The sequence below is a fragment of the Austrofundulus limnaeus genome, unplaced genomic scaffold (assembly GCF_001266775.1).
Source record: "Austrofundulus limnaeus strain Quisiro unplaced genomic scaffold, Austrofundulus_limnaeus-1.0 Scaffold190, whole genome shotgun sequence".
Taxonomy (NCBI): Eukaryota; Metazoa; Chordata; class Actinopteri; order Cyprinodontiformes; family Rivulidae; genus Austrofundulus; species Austrofundulus limnaeus.
Window position 1 is genome coordinate 290,288 of NW_013952592.1, and position 16,295 is coordinate 306,582.

General features: G+C 35.0%; 2 protein-coding genes across 4 annotated transcripts in view; one reads left to right on the plus strand and one right to left on the minus strand.

Annotated features, from left to right (window-relative positions):
* Nucleotides 1-98: 98 nt before the first annotated feature.
* On the plus strand, nt 99-4,506 carry LOC106524512 (macrophage mannose receptor 1). Of its 2 annotated transcripts, XM_014018341.1 has the most exons (9): nt 99-404; nt 1,032-1,146; nt 1,610-1,842; nt 2,205-2,370; nt 2,549-2,719; nt 2,802-2,918; nt 3,111-3,287; nt 3,766-3,795; nt 3,901-4,506. In XM_014018341.1, exons 2-9 carry the CDS (start codon nt 1,035-1,037, stop codon nt 4,167-4,169), a joined length of 1,275 nt encoding a protein of 424 aa, XP_013873795.1. In that variant the 5' UTR covers nt 99-404; nt 1,032-1,034; the 3' UTR covers nt 4,170-4,506. The 2 variants fall into 2 exon arrangements, with proteins under 2 accessions (XP_013873795.1, XP_013873794.1); XM_014018340.1 differs by having other exon boundaries at nt 99-1,146.
* Nucleotides 4,507-5,437: 931 nt separating this feature from the next.
* cacnb2b (calcium channel, voltage-dependent, beta 2b) overlaps nt 5,438-16,295 on the minus strand; it is a 26,636-nt gene continuing 15,778 nt past the window's right edge. The window contains exons 3-15 of one of the 2 annotated variants that reach the window (XM_014018336.1): nt 13,588-13,710; nt 13,333-13,472; nt 12,865-12,926; nt 12,748-12,773; nt 11,262-11,342; nt 11,091-11,149; nt 10,898-11,007; nt 10,383-10,391; nt 9,303-9,454; nt 9,122-9,217; nt 8,695-8,868; nt 8,476-8,506; nt 7,113-7,199 (exon numbers count right to left, since the gene is read on the minus strand). In XM_014018336.1, coding sequence (XP_013873790.1) covers nt 8,492-8,506; nt 8,695-8,868; nt 9,122-9,217; nt 9,303-9,454; nt 10,383-10,391; nt 10,898-11,007; nt 11,091-11,149; nt 11,262-11,342; nt 12,748-12,773; nt 12,865-12,926; nt 13,333-13,472; nt 13,588-13,710 — 1,047 coding nt within the window. In that variant the 3' untranslated portion in view covers nt 7,113-7,199; nt 8,476-8,491. Of the gene's footprint in view, nt 7,200-8,475; nt 8,507-8,694; nt 8,869-9,121; nt 9,218-9,302; nt 9,455-10,382; nt 10,392-10,897; nt 11,008-11,090; nt 11,150-11,261; nt 11,343-12,747; nt 12,774-12,864; nt 12,927-13,332; nt 13,473-13,587; nt 13,711-16,295 lie in introns of both variants that reach the window. The other variant, XM_014018335.1, reaches the window with a different exon arrangement.

The window sequence follows — 16,295 nt, forward strand, 5'->3', positions numbered from 1 at the left end:
CATACATACTGTACATACATACATACATACATGCATGCATGCATGCATGCATACATACAAGTTTTTTTAATTGATAAAAGTACTTTTTTGCCTGACTGTTATTGAAAAAATTTTCAAATCTCATTTGTTTTTCTTTTTAGCAGATGAACCATTTTGTTAGTATTTACTTACCCACACACCCGCCTATCTACCCACCCATTCACTCATCCATTCAGTCGTTTACTTGTCCATCAGCCTCTCTGTCCATCCATTTATACATTGCCTCTTTAATAAATACCTAATCTTGGTGTTTTGTTAAATGGTAAAATTAGTTTTATTTTCCATTTTATGTCTATAATGTACTGACTATGTTGTAAAAACTAATTTGTTTTTATTTTGGATTTATTTTGCAGGATGAACGTGACGTAAGTAGTTCTTAAAATTATGTCTGTCTTTCCGTATGGCACTAAGTGTTAAAAACCGACTAAAGTAACAACAATAAAATAAATATTTGTGGGGGGAGTTTAACACCACTGCCCTTAAGTAAAAAGGCACATGAAGCAGGATATCAGGAGAGTTAACTTGTCTAGCATGGTTCTTGCAAATAAAGCTCATGCTTTTTTGTAGATGTTCATAAGACTTTGTAACATCTGCTGGTTGAAGAAGCCGAGCTAGTGGTGAAGGAGGTGACTTTGGGTCTCTGTGATCTGAGTGGAGTTCTGATCACAGAGGCGAATACAGTTCAGACCGCAGCACTTTAGGTGAACCTGTAATTTTACTGGCCKGAAAATTTATGCAAGAAAGTTTTATTCTCATTTTATTCTATGTTTGGGTAATAGTGTCAATTAAGTGAGCCATCAGGATCATGTTATCTGCATAAAAAKGGCCGTTCTCCCAGCATTTACAAGAAACATTGCACATTAGAATGTGGTATTAAACTCAACTCTCTGRAGATCTGTTTTTACAACCAGCATCATAATGTGATGTCAATGCACGTAGAAGCTTTTGTATCTTCTACATTAATGACATTTTTCTTCTTTTTTGATTCACAGTATATGTATCAGGAAAAATGTGCTGTGATAAATACTAACCCTTCATTAGGTATTGGCAAATGGATACCCAAGTCCTGCAATGACACTAATGGATTTATATGCCTGCAAAAAATTGGTAAGTCACCTTAAAATAAAGTGTGGTGACATGTTGAGAAGAACATTAGTAAGGCCCATTTACACTATAACATTTTAGACAACTTGTGAAAATTTTGTCCAACTTTGAAGATGTCTAAGCTGAATATAGTATATAAAAATCACTTGGAAGCCTCTTTTGGACATATACATACTGTGAAGCTGATGATTAWATCAAATTTATAACCTATATGAGTTATTTAGTCMTCAAAAAAATTCACAAGATGGTATAAGTTGTCTAAAATGTTATAGTGTGACAGGGCCTTTGAATCAWATGAAGTAAATTACACAATAGTTTTGTTGAATTATTTGAGTCATAATTCACAAGGATTTGCATTTTCCACCATAAATAACATAAAAATAGCACACTGTTATCCAATACATAATTAGTAAAAAGTATTTTAAATTTGGATGGATAAATTTGTTTCCAATCCCACCCTAAACAGACTCATCACTCCCGGTTTCCCCTGAACCAACACCTTCTAGCAACTATATCAAAATACTCAATGACTCCATAAAACTTGTTCCTAAAAACATGAGCTGGGATGAAGCAAAGAAGCACTGTGAAGATGATGGTGCAAATCTGGCCAGCGTGCGATCTGAGTGGACACAGGCTTACATTGAACTACTGGCTTTGAATCTCAAGAGTCCTCTATGGATTGGACTCAACAAAGCTCAGGTAATTAGAAATTTCTGCAATAAAACAATAGTTGATCATACGTAAGACTTTAAAAGATCGAGTTGTTCTTCATTTCATATTCAAYGTTAATGCATTTGTGTGTTTTTAAGGCAGACGTTTTTCAGAAGTGCACTTTAGTACTATATGCAGTCATCTAGAGTWGAGTAATCTCTGTCACAGTGCATAAAAACACACAACGGGAAAGTTTTTATAGTTCAAGTGTGCTGAAGCAAATACAGGAAATAAATATAAACTGTGCCCCCCTCTTAGCCATTTCTTTAAAAAATACAATTTATTTTATCACATTTTTAAACCAAGTATTATGTYAGTGATTAACTTGAATGCAATGACTTCTGTTCCAGACAAATGGTTATTTCAAATTTGTCGATGGCTGGTTCTTAAAATTTACTAACTGGGATAGATATGAACCAAARAGTTTTAGAAATTGTGTCTTTGTGGATGTGGATGGGAAATGGAAAACTAGTGACTGTAATCAGACCATCAGCAGTGTTTGCATGAAGTCTACAGGTAAAATTTTCACTTGATTTACCATAAATATTCTTCATAATACAAATGTGGTTCTATTTTGTAAATTTCTTTCAGCTATATTAAATAACTGCATCATTTGCTTCAAGTACAAACTATATTAGCAACTTTAAAACAATGAAATAACTTATATAAATGTCAATGATTTTATCATTTACAGATGTGCCACCCACTGACAAAACAGCAGATTTTCCAGGAGTTTGTCCTGAAGACCCATATGAAATATTTTCGTGGCGCAAAGTTTCATGGAAACCATTTAGGGGTTACTGTTATTTATTTATTTCTGAGCAAAAATCATGGTCAGATGCATCAGTCAGTTGTATAGAACATGGTAGGTGTCTTGGGAATATTTGGTTAAAGTTCTTCAAATGCATGTTTTTTTTTTAGTAAAACCATGAACTTGATTTCTGAAGGTGGAATGCTTGTAAGCATTGAAGATACCTTTGAACAACAATTTATTAAAAGGAACATCGAAATATTTCAAGACAGCCACCCATCTTATTGGCTTGGCCTCTTTACAACTAAAAACGGTACGCACCTTTTTTCTGTTGTTATGAAAAATTAATATTTAAATTTATCATCAATAATAGCATTGACTGAAAGAAAAAAYATTTTTAGCAAGCACCACAGGAACAAGTATTAATTAAACCTCCAGCAGGATATACAGTATTTCATTGAAAAAACACAAAAAAGTTATGTTTTAGATGTCTTTTTTTCTCCAGGAGTGTGGCAGTGGTTGGATAAAACAGTTTTGGATTACACTAACTGGCATTCAGATGACATTGAATCTCTCAGCTTTGGAAGATCTTCCCACCGTTGTAGAATTAGCACATCAGATGGGAAGTGGATAAAGGACAGGGGATGGATGGAGAGACCATACATCTGTAAAACAGCAAAAGGTAAAATGATCATGAACTCARTCCGAATTCATTTTTTGTGTTAATCTTCAAATCAGACACAATTTCTGTTTGTTGATTCAACAGCATTGAGATTTAACATCCTAAAGGGGAATGCGACACAGACAGTGTTTGAGAGTAATTTGAGAGCCAAATAACTTAAAAGTTGGATAAAGTGCACTGTTTTGAACTGATGAGGGTTTTCTGCAAAACATTAAGAAAAGAGGCATCTGAAGGGAGCAGAGGAACTGCTCAGTAAAGCAGAGACTGAATAACATCTCTCAAGACATAATCATTTAGATAATTCCATCTGTCCATCCATCTATCCATCCACACAAATATCATGCAAAGAAACATTGACTCGCCCAGTGACACTCTCTTAGCCCTTTGATTATACCAGATGAAACGTTTGTTTTTATACTTCTTGTGTTAAACTAGACATGCATTTATTTTTCTATTCAACTTCTCTTTTTCTTTACAGTGTTAACAGACACCCTATCACCATCATCTGGTTTGTATCATTTCAAAATTTTATTATTAAATATATGATTTTTTAATGTTTCTTTCTCTTTTTTATTTTGTATGTTTGTTTGCTGATCATTACGTACTTTTTCAGTTTCCCCAAATATTGGATCAAATCCTTCTGGACGTGGCCACATCATTTTGGCAGTTGTGCTTGTCATCGCTGGGCTTGCAGCTGGGACAGTTGTTGCCCTCTTCTTTTTCAAGAAGTCTGGTCATTACTTACCCATCCATAACAGGTTAACYAACTTTGACAACCCACTCTTCTTTGGCAACAACCGGACACAGTCTGGTTTGGTGGACAGCAAAACACTGGTAGAAAATGCAGATGAAGAAAATACTTTACCTGTGGTAAATATGTGAATTATTAAACAACACAAAAACCACAGAATGTAGGAAACATTTTGTAAATAGATACATTGTGCTATCATGGACGCAAACAGTGTTTTAATAACTTGACCAAAATTGAGCAAAAAAAAAAAAAAAATTCTTGGGAGAAAAGCAACAGAAAGGTCAATAAACTGCATACTACAAAACTGTTTCTTTTGCGGTACAATATAACAAGTTCCTTTCAAAAATCTGAAATTCACTGCTTTTCTACACTGAGTAATTAGTTTTCACAAAGTCGTTGAAACAAATTAAAACTGTTTTTTTATTATTATGACTCCGATATTAATCCTCAATAAACCCAATGGCTGTTTTTGTTTTGTTCGTTTTATTTTTTGGTCTGCATTAAAATATCGGAGGCAAGTTCTGACAATGTTTTTAAAGCCAACATGTGTTTTTTTTTTTTTTGTTTTTGTTTTTTTGGACACAGGCATCAGTGGTGAGACTGTCCCATCCCGCCCCTTACATGCATAAGTGCCCACTCCCATGTTCCTATGTGTAAATGTTATGAGGTTATGAGTGAATGCCTAGGTTGTACAGTAAAATTGGAGCCCAGGTGGCCACAGCAAACAGAGATGTAAAATTGTTGCTGTTGTAACACACCTGTGCCCCAAAAACCCTACGTGAGTGCAGTTGAAAATGAAGAGGGTGGAGGTGTGTGGTTCTGTGAAAGTAGTTTGAAAATTGGGTTTTGTGTTTAGAGAAATGGATGGATGGTTTCAAGAAAGGGGTTTTAGCAACTGAGAAAACTGTAATGAATAAAGTTTTTCACATTGTGAAATGTTTATTCAATATTACGTCTTTCAAATGTTATACTTGTATATAAAAATCAAATTGATTATGACTATAATTTACATTTAATCATTTATATTAACATGAGAAATGAATACTGATAAATGGCAGTAACAATTACTGATAAACATGAGCAATGATTAATAACAAAAATGAGAAATGAATACTGATAAACGTGAGTAATTACTAATAAACATGAGTAATGTTGAGTTCAAAAGAAGGGTATTGTGATTCTGATCCATTTGGACTGTCATCAGTTTTTAGAACATGTTTTAAAAATTCTGTTGCAACAAATAAATTCAGCAAAGAAAACATAAAAAAAAAAAAACCCCCAGCGAGGTGTGCTTTTACAATTAATGTTTTCTTTGCTCACTGCAGATACGTAATAACTTTTCAAACCTTTAGTAGTTGTTAAAACAAAATGCTTATTTTTATATAAGGGCAACTGGTAATATTTTTAAAAGAAATGTCTATTTTTTATTGTTTAATGATTTTCCAACAATAAAATGCATCATTCTCGAAACTAACTTCTGAAGGTTGTACAAAACAATATAATCAAAACAAATCTTGAAGGAAACATTCAGAAAATAAAACCAGTCATCCACAGAAGATCTACTCCGACAGTGCAGCAGGCTCTCTGGTTCTCTTTCCATTTACACAGCAAGGCAAATATGAAGTATATACAAATGCATAGATCGTATTCAAGCAATGTGTTTTGTCACAAGAAGATGCATAGAGTATCCAGCATATAATTCAGTGTCACCATAAAACTATTCATGCTTCCAAACAGATCAAATGCAAGACAGTTGATAAGCTTATTATAAAAATAGGAAGCACATTATGACTTTTATTTAGAAATGAGACAAAAATAATGGTTGATTTTACGTACCAGTGTTTAAAATAACATAAATTTTTGGCATTTAAAGATGCACTATAGTTAAAACAAAGAACAGAAGGAGCAAAGGATGCTAAATCAGGTTATTCTTTGCTGTTTTTTTAACATTTGAAAATAAGAAACAAACCTCTTTTGTTCTGTAAACATTAAAATTCTAAAACCTATCTACCATGTTAAAAAATCCCCTTTATTGAATAATAATAATACAGTTTCTTTTAACTTAAAGTAGATTAGAATGTAATCTTGGGCAGTGAGAATTTATAAAGTGTGTGATTTATTTTTTAGTTGACATTAAATAATTGGAAGTTAATGTTTAAGTTTCTCAGCTTCAAATACTTGCCAATWTACTTCTATTAAAACCTGAAACTAAATTGTGTTTGTATAGAAGGGCTTAAGTTGTTTTTGGAAAACAAATGAAAGGTGTGAGTGACAGAGAGTGTCAAATATATAATAAATAAGAGAAATATGGAGGACAAACAGGACTCCATCCCACCTGCAAGTGCATTTCGWATTGAGCAGCATAAGACTGTGCACCAAGCTGCTGGAGAAAACAGCAGTCACTAGTTTATATAAGAATCTCTGTGCCATTGTTGTGCATCTTTGTCTCTACCTCTGTCTCTGTCCCATTCTTTGTGTCTTTCTCTGTCTCGATCTCGACCTCTGTCTCGGTCCCGATCTCGGTCTCTGTCCCTGTCTCTGCCGTGGTAGTGGTGGTAGCTGTGCTGATTGTGTGCAGAATAGTGGTCCGCGTGGTGCGTCCGCGCAGGGATATGCTGGTGATGCCTCGGATGTCGGTTGCGTTCATTGTGCTCCTGCTCGTAACCATCCCTGTCATGTAGCTGGCTGTTTCCACGATGACGCTGCTGTTGATGGTGGTGGTGGTGATGGTGGTGATGGTGGTGGCTACTGCTGTGATGGTTATGGCCCCGTTGCTTGTAGTGTGTTTTCTCCTCCTCCTCCTCCTCTTCCTCCCTCTCTCCCACATTGTCCAACCCATCCTCCCTCTCCTCTGGAAGATGACACCGTGGGAGCCTTTGGGTTTGATCTCTGCCTGACTTTATTTCCATGCAGCCGGATGCTTGGCTGCGCTGGGGGAGGCTGTGGTGCTCCATCCGGCGGTGGTGATGATGGTGATGATGGTGGTGGGTGTGTTGGGGTCTCTTTGGTTCYGTCCTCAAAATCCTCTCCTCCTCATCCTCTCTTTGACCTTCCTCAGCTCTCTGCTCCTGGTATGGGACTAACGGGGGCTCTTTGTCTGGGTGGTTCTCATGGGAGCCCTTCCTCTTTGGGGCAGCTGACTTCTTACTCTTCTGCTCATCCTTGGACAAAAAGTGAACAGAATCCCATCTTAATAGTCACACTGTGTAGTTTATACATATTCAATTTCAGAGGGAAAAAATGTGAAATCAAAGAAATTTTATGTTACAAAAATGCTGATGTAATGAGTATTATATAGTATGATAAAAACAAAATTTCAGCTTACGCTTCAAATATAAAATTATTATTTTCAAATGATTTAAGCAATATTTAGTTTTAAGCAGTATACAAATAATTTTGTTAACATTTTTAAAGACATTTTATCCACTTTATCCTACTTAGAGAGAACTCTGAGCAGTCATCTGTACACAATTACACTCAATTCAAATTTGCATCTTGACCAAGGTGTTCAGTATTTTGATGAAATATGAAACTAATATGGTGAAGCCACAAACTGCAGTTCCTAAAGCAGCCATTTGAGGGTGTCTCCAAACACAAACATTCTCTATAAAAAAGGAGAGGGGGTGGTATTACGTATTTTCCAGGCACATAGTACACGTCTATACCACAATCATGTAACTATGTTGCCTCAGTTGTTATTAAAAAGCTGTGTAACTATAAATCTAAATGCCTTAAATTAACCTCYGTCTCTAGAACCTTCTACCACCTCCAACACTCMCGCTTCAGCACGTTTTTAAACAATGCTTTGTGGGAGGGGTGCTCTGTGGGGCCGGAGCATGGCTGCAGACTGAGCTCCAGGGAGGAGCTTTGTACAAATAGGTGGTGCTTTGTACCAGCAAGCATATAGGCAGCTCCACATGACTACCACAAGAGAATCAAGGTTTTCTCAAACAAGTATGACAAATCAACACTCAAAAAGTAAAATAAAATGAATAAATAATAATAATAATAATAATAATAATAATAATAATAATAAATCTTTATCCTACAGTACTTTATGTTTCATAATTTACCATATTGCTTTCTACTGGAGACGGACAGAAATAGGTTTGCAGTGTACTGATTCATGACACTTCTTTAAACAAGCATGTTGAATATTTTGTGTTATATATTTTAAATTGAGAGGATATAGAAATACGTTACATTTATGATGCAAAGTTATACTTTTCTAAGATAAAATTTCCTACGTGTTGACAGTTCAACATGTGCTAATTTCTGTATTTGTGTAAGAATATCAAACTGATATTATATTTGTAGAAATAATATGGTTTTCTACAACATATGCAGACACAATACACACATATTTCTGGCTGTATTTTAAAGTTTTTTTTCCTTTAATATAAAACTGGAGCTACAAAATGGAGGTATCTCACTCACCAGTGGTTTACCTATCTTATTTCTTCTTCACCTTTGTGGTGTAGAAAGACCGGAAGACATGAAATGGAAACATTAAATGAAGCAATGGAAACAAATACAGATGATAAGTTTTACTACATCTAGTGGTTTATTGCTACTCATCAAAACAATGTGATGAAATGAGGTGAAATGGCTTTAGATATCTTTAAAAAAATGTTTGCAATTCTTTGTGTTCTGTACCGGTATTGTTGTAGGACTGGCAGGCAGCGTGTTCTCAGCCAGCTGTGCCACCACTGCATTAGCAGGCTCCATCTCTGGTGGATGTGTTGCTCTCCAGTAAGATTCAAGGTAATCAGCGATGTGCTCACAAGCGTCTGTTAGCTGGTTCTCATCTAAGATGACATCAAACATTTCCTACAGGAAATTCACAATCAATATCAGCAAACAGCCAATAAACTGATTCAATGAACAGCATGACTATGAGGTGACTGAAGAGCGGTGCAATTAACTTTAAAAAATACACATCAATGTAAAGAAAACAGAGATTTTTTTGTTGTTTTAGTAATTAATAGTGTTTGGGATTAAACACAAAACATGAAATGATTGATAGAGTCTTTATGAGAGTTATTWTGTGCAGTTGTTATACTCTCCACTAGATGGCACTCACCGGAGGACATTGAGCAAGCTTGTCTGCTGCCACAAGCTGAACATTAAGGTGTTTGGTCTGAGACTTTCCTCTGGTCTTGATGAGTCTTGTTAACACCTACACATAGGATAGAGGTCCATTTTGGCAAAACTGTTTTTTTATTTTTATCTCTGGTTGCACAGTTGACATTGCTGACACTTACTTTTGGTGACGAGATCTTCACATACACGAGGATTGGTGCGAGCGAGGTCTTGGACACCTGCAGAGGATGGTTAATTGTGTCTGCATCTAAAACCACCAGCTGCATGCTGCGTGCCAGCTCAAATATACGCTCCACCTCGCCCTGGATCTGAGCTGGAACAGCAGGCAGAACAAAACAACAACAAAGCCTTTAAAATCTTCAACACAAGAAAGGAATTTGTTTGTACATTACTTGTAAATGTTCAACTCTCACAGACAACCTTTGAAGTATCTTTTTTAATTACGGTAATTTCATGTAATTGAAAAAAATGTATACTAAATTGAAAATGGAATAATTAATATTTGCTGTCATTATGGTACTTTTTAGTGACTTCATATAATTATACAAAAGCAAATGAGATATTTTTAAATGAGCAATATAGGGTTACTTTACTTGTCTCTGTGGGGAAAATGATTTGTGGAAGAAAAACAAAAAGGTGTTTCTCATCCACTGGCAAGCATCTTACACAGTAAGCTACATAAATCATAAATACATGCAATTAAACTCATTTGCTCCCATACATACATATTTAGGAACTTAAAATTTTGTGGGACAAGTAAAAAAAATATGATCYATTGTTATAGTAAAACAGAAAAGACCGTCACTGGTATGTTAAAAATAAGTCCCATAAATTCACATTAAAAACCTTAAATGCAAAAAGACCAGTGGACAGTGCCATTGAAACACATTATCTAATGAAGTGTTTTTTTCTTTGTTTTGTTGCATTACTAATATATTGAGGGTTTTCATACTGACTCATGGGAGGAGTAATTTAAAAATCCACCACTAGAGGGCGAGCAAGAAAGCAGAACACTGAGTTTTGACTAATTTAACACACAATTTAAAGACTCTTTGTCAAAGTTTAGCATTTTAATCCAAATGTACACAAAGTAAAAATCAGTTGCTGTCTTTAAAATGTGTACAGTATGCAAAGGTGAAGAGGCGTTGACTGCTGGTGCTGATAAGAGGTAATAAACGGGACACAAGGGAGGTGGAGCTCTCAAATACACAAGGGCTACCAGCACTTCCAGTCATACATACCAGCAGTATCTGGGATCAGACAGCGATGCGAGAGACAAGAGTAAAGAAAACCAAGTAAATGTTGTCCCCTCTCTGTTTAAGTGTGGTTCTTTCCTCTGTTAATGATGTGCGAGAATAATGTCAATTTCTCCAGAACAGAAATCCTACCTAACTAACAATTATTTAAGRTAATTAACAAATAATAAAAGTGATATGATATGATAAAGTGACTGTTCTGCCAAAAATAATTTGTTGTGATTGACTGTGTGGGTCATCAGCGTGAGCAAGATCACAAACTGCAAGAAAGAAAATAGCATCTGATTTTTTTTAAGTAATTAGTTTTAAGTGGGTCAAATTTGCCACCAGAGGCAGCATCTGTACCAAAAGGCAATTATAGAAAACTATTTAGACACTGATTTAGCTGTCTTTCCTCTGCTTGATACTATCTGAGTTCTCTTCATATAAACACTATTTGGTGCATAACTAGAAAAAAAATATCTTCAAGCTATAGATTAACAGGATGATTAACTACTTACCCAAGTTAGATCTTGTGTTGGATCGATCCATTAAGGCCTTYTTGCCTGGATTGTTGAGGATGGAGCGTTTGGCCAAAGAGATGTCAGCTGTGACCCGTGTGATGGTAACTCTGGAAGAGACAAAATAATTAAGCCTGATTACAAATCTATTTTTTTCTGCTTGACTGTAATGAATGAATGAATGAAAACGTACCTTCCCTCAAACCGATGCTTTAAATAGTCAAAAAGTGCTTTTTGCATCATGTCTGTAACCTGAAATTAAACAACACAACAAAATATAGTTTTCAAAATCTGAATTTAGGCATGACATTTTTGAATTGTTGGGTTTTTTGTGTGGGCTCTTCAAAATTTGAAATAAAATCACCTCTAAGCCCTTCAACGACGGCCCCATGAGAACCACAGGACGCATCGTGGGCACAACATCATACATGCTCACCTGCTCCCCCTGTAGACACAGACCCATGGAAAATAATCATCTTTTTGTTTTAGGGCAACTTACAGCACATTGAACTCACACACACACTGACATCATGATTTTATCTCACAACCCCCAGGACCTCTCACCACCATATTATACATTACTGACAATACTGAGAATTAGTTTACAACTCTACTGTGCAATGTCTCTGTTTAATTCCATTATTATCACTAGTTTCCACTGACCAWTATATATAATGTGCAATGTCACTTTTTACAATCTTTGTTGTTAATTATTTTTACTCATATAGTGTTTTTTCTTTTTTATATTTTATTTGTGCTTGTACTGGAAAAGGAGTGCCTTTTTAATCTCGTACAAGCGTATAGTGACAATAAAGGCATTCTATTCTATTCTATTCTATTCTATTCTATTCTATTCTATTCTATTCTATTCTATTCTATTCTATTCTATTCTATTCTTAATTACCTGCAACAGCCTCACATGCATCATTTTATATCTTATTATCATCACACAAGTTAAAGCACATTTCTATAAATTCATTAGGTTCATTTTAGGTTTACTTTTTTGTTGTTTGTTGTGCTCTTGACAAAATATGTATTTTTATTAGTATTGTAAATAAAGCTGTTGTAGAAAAAGTAGTGGTAAGGATTAACTGATTTCATCTTATCTTTTCTTATCTTATCTTATCCTATCTTGTCTTCATATTTTAGTCCTGTTTGATGTTTAAATGGCTCTGTTCATACATTTGAGGTTTTTCAATATTTATATTTACGCTGATTCTGTCGATGAAGACTAATTGATCTGGTCAAAGATTTGTAGGTAAATGGGAATTTCTGTGACACTCAGACATCAGCTGAAACTTTGCAAAAGGAAACTTCCTTGAAAGAATGCATATCACCCACCATCCTTCATGTTAAACTTTGTTAGCACTCAACATATGTGTTTGGAATAACTCTCAGCAACTACCAAGTCAAATTTTAGCTAAATATTTGTAAAATATAATCACTTTTAGCCATTTTTCCTTTTGCTAAAGTTGATTACTTGTGGCAGCCACTTTGAATTAATTTGACTTAAAAAGTTAATCAGTTATTATCGCTCAACAATTACTTTAATTTAAGTCTGTCTAATGGTTCATAAAATATTTTACTTACAGACAGATAAACATACAGTTTACACACATCATGAGATAAATGCTTTTTATGGCAGTAGGCAAATTTTACATTTGACAAAAACCTCAGAAAATGTGTCTGACACATTCAGATAAAATAAAATCGCATTTCTGACGCTTTTGATATCTGTCTCAAACTGCTGTTAAAAAATGGAGAGTAATATGTTAGCATGGAAAAATGTTAAGGTCCGAACCAAAAAAGCTAAAATATGGTTAAGAAACAAATTTGGTTGAACCACTCACCGGTTTCTTTTTCACCTGCTGATTGGCTGTTAACATACAAGAACAAAAAATTCATGTTAGCTCAGCTGTTACAACAGATAAAAAGCATGTTTTTCTTAACTGAACACTGAAACGGACCTTGGGATGGAGGAGTATATTTCTTGGAGTTCATATCTTGAGCCGCTTGAGATGCCGCTTTACTGCAACGAGAAATAGGTTGTGAATTTGCTCAAAGTGATTTAATCAAATTTCACMACTTTAAGCAAGATAAAAATATATCACTACACATCTTAAGGTAAGATTTACTGCTTTAAATTTTGATATATGCTTATAGAAAACACTCAGGAAGCATTTAGCAAATAATAATTGAGCCCATTATGCATAGAGTTGGAAATAAAAAAATAACTGAATAATTTTCATGAACCAATTTATTTTTATAAATTGATAATAAAAATAATTTTCCAAATATATTTAAAAAAATATAAATTGTTTAAACATTACTGAGTCACAATCATTACATTTTTGACTTTTGTTGTAAGGTTTGTAATTCTTTCGGATTGCTTCACAAACGAACATCTGTGCAAAAGAGCAGCTTTSTTTTCATACTTGGCTAAGGCCTTGGCAGCTTTTCTTGCTTGGACTTCTCTTCTGATGAGGATGGTCTCCAGGTTGACTGGACTGGGGACGAAGCCCACCACACCATCCTCTTTCACCGGTCGTCCAATCCACCATTCGTTGTTGAATTTCTGGCCATTATGAAGTAAAAAAAAAAAGTATATTAAGAAGCTTGATGTGGCTCACAAACTAGAATCCAAATTTGTGTTGCCTTCATTTTAAACTTGCATGACGTGTCTGTTAGACCTCTTTGACATGCAGGAAGTCTTTGGCCTCAAAGGTGACGGCTTGGCCGGGTACGGGGACGTTGTCGTCATCAGCTGGTGTGTAAGAGAAGTTGCAACGAACAGCGAATGCCACAGGTTTGTACTGAGGACATGAGAAGAGAGGTTAATCACTTACGGCATCAACGCAGTCGTACAGTTTGAAGATTTAATTGCAGTATGTATGCTAAAAAGAAGATCTCTCCCTTTTTTATGCCTGAGGGATGTTTTAAAATGCAACATTGTGCTGAAAGTACAATTTACTGAATAATAAAAGGAAACAACATGTAATGAACACACCACGGCTGTTATAAACTCAAGGCCCTTGTAATTCTGTCAAATTCAGTCAAAGATCAYAAGACTTTTGTTCTGCCTACATCTGAAGAGGCACACTGTTCTCTGATTGTCCATCTGGGCTTTACCGGGTGTTCCTCACACTGTATAGTGTGCACTGTATCTCCTGAACAAAGCTATTGATTTCAATCAAAATTGATAKAATAATTGTTCTTGGCCCAACGAAGGTCTGAAAACATTTTGGGGTCAAAGGTCAAATCTGAAGGTCATGTAAAATGATCATTGTTGCTTGAGTCCCCTTATTTTGGATGTTACACAGTGGTTGGTCACTGAAATTAATGATATGGTAAGTATCAAAGAGGAAGTCATATTTAGACATTGTTGATAAAGTTACATACTTCTTAGAATATTTAAAATAATATTTAAGTCCAAAAATAGAGGTCAACAGGTAACTGCATGCCCAGTGCTTTAAATGCAGATGAGTCTAGGGCAGGCGGAGGCATACCAGTCGATGCTTTGGCATTGAGTTCTACTTTGTTTTTCTGTTTTTTATTTAAAATATTTTATTGCTATAAGAGGATTAGGGCCACAAAGCAAAATATTGTTTTTCTGCATTTTGATTTTAACCTTGGAATTCTGAGAAAGAAAGTCAGAATTCTGTCTGTTTTCTCAGAATTAGGAAAAAGTCAGATTTTTAACTTTAATCTCAGAATTCTAAGAAAAAAGTCAGAACCCAGGAAAAAAAAGTCATTATTTTCTTGCTCTGCGGCCCTAATCCTCTTCCATATACAGTATTTCTCAGCTGAGAAGCCTCAGCAATTTAAATAGAAAAGTATAACGTTTCAAGCTTATTTTTTCCTTCACGTTTTGCTCAAACTAACTTTCCTTTCTTGGAGCATTGCACCTTTCAGTTTTAGTCACCAAAGCTTTTCAGATGAGAAATCCCAGCTGCCTTTGATTGAGTTTGAATATTTTCACACAATACAGCACATTTACAGAGTTAATTCATATAACGTGTGCTTTATCCTACTTTTTGCTAAAAGTACACGAAAGAAATTAAAACAGTTATGTGGTATGCTAGCACCTTTAAACCTAGAAGCTGCACTAACATAGAAACACAATATTTTATATTTTAGTCTTTTGCATGAAACAGGAGAGGAATAGGTGTGACTGAATAAAGCTGAGCTCAGGTTATCTGTTACAGTTTACTCATCAAGGCTTACTTTGATTGAAGAGCCATGACTGCGGTTGTTTGCAACATCTGTTAGAGTCCCACAGTGACAAATAAAAACGTCCACTGTGAGCAAAATCTCACCACTGTGTTGTCCTCTGACCTGTTGGTGCTATAATCCTAACACAGTCAAATGTCAGAAGCATACCGATCAAGCTGCTCATTACTCCACTTTGAAAAGATGAGGCTGTGAGGGCAGCAGGGGGAAAAGCTGAGTTTTTTTCCACTGTAATGAAACGCAGCACCAGCGAGAGCTCATTAAAACTGTAGGGGAGGATTTATTTTAATAATCCACTGGACGTATCAGCAGGGGCTGCTTTACAGTCAGAGGAAGAAATCAGAAGTGACTTTTTTTATGATGATGACCTTTATTATTCACCCTAAAAATATAGATTCCTGTGCTTGGATCTATGAAAGACCGATTTCCCTGCAATAACTGCATCCTGTCAAGTTTTAATCCAGATATTCCAACAGTTCAGTCAAACTTAATTTCACAAAGATCTGATACTTTAGAAAATAGATGTTCCATATTGTTCCTTACTGTAGCTTGAAAAATACAATGGAAAAAGCTATAAAATAAGAAAAAAGATAACATTTCAATCTAAGGCTATATTCACACTGCAGATCATATTTTTCTATTTCCAACAGACTCCAGTGTGTTTAGATTTGATTCAATGCTAAATACTGAAAAGTCTTTGGTCTGATTTGAAAAAATTGGATTCGTCACGTTCAGACTGCCATGAAAAATCTGATATGGGACACATAGAGGCAAAAAAAAAATGATTTGGGTTGTATTTGCCKGCACTATAAATGTAGCCAAAGACAGCATGCACCTTGAGAAGACTTTTATCCAAACGCTAGAAACGAATGATCAGCAAAACGAGCAACATTCAAAGTGAATGTCATTTTTTGTGACTAGTTTGAAAAGATACAAAATTAAAATTTAAGACTGAACTCCAAAATGGAGAGCTTGTTCTGAAGTCTTTGTGAGTTAGGAGGATTTGTTTTTATATTTCCAAATAACTTATTTTTGTTTATTCAGAACTAAAAACTCATGCAGTCAAAATTTTACATTTAAATTGTATATTTGTAAATATATATTGCTTTGGGTGTGAAAAAAAAAACAGGAAAATGTCAAAAACAAAATAAATAAAATTGAAGGAAAG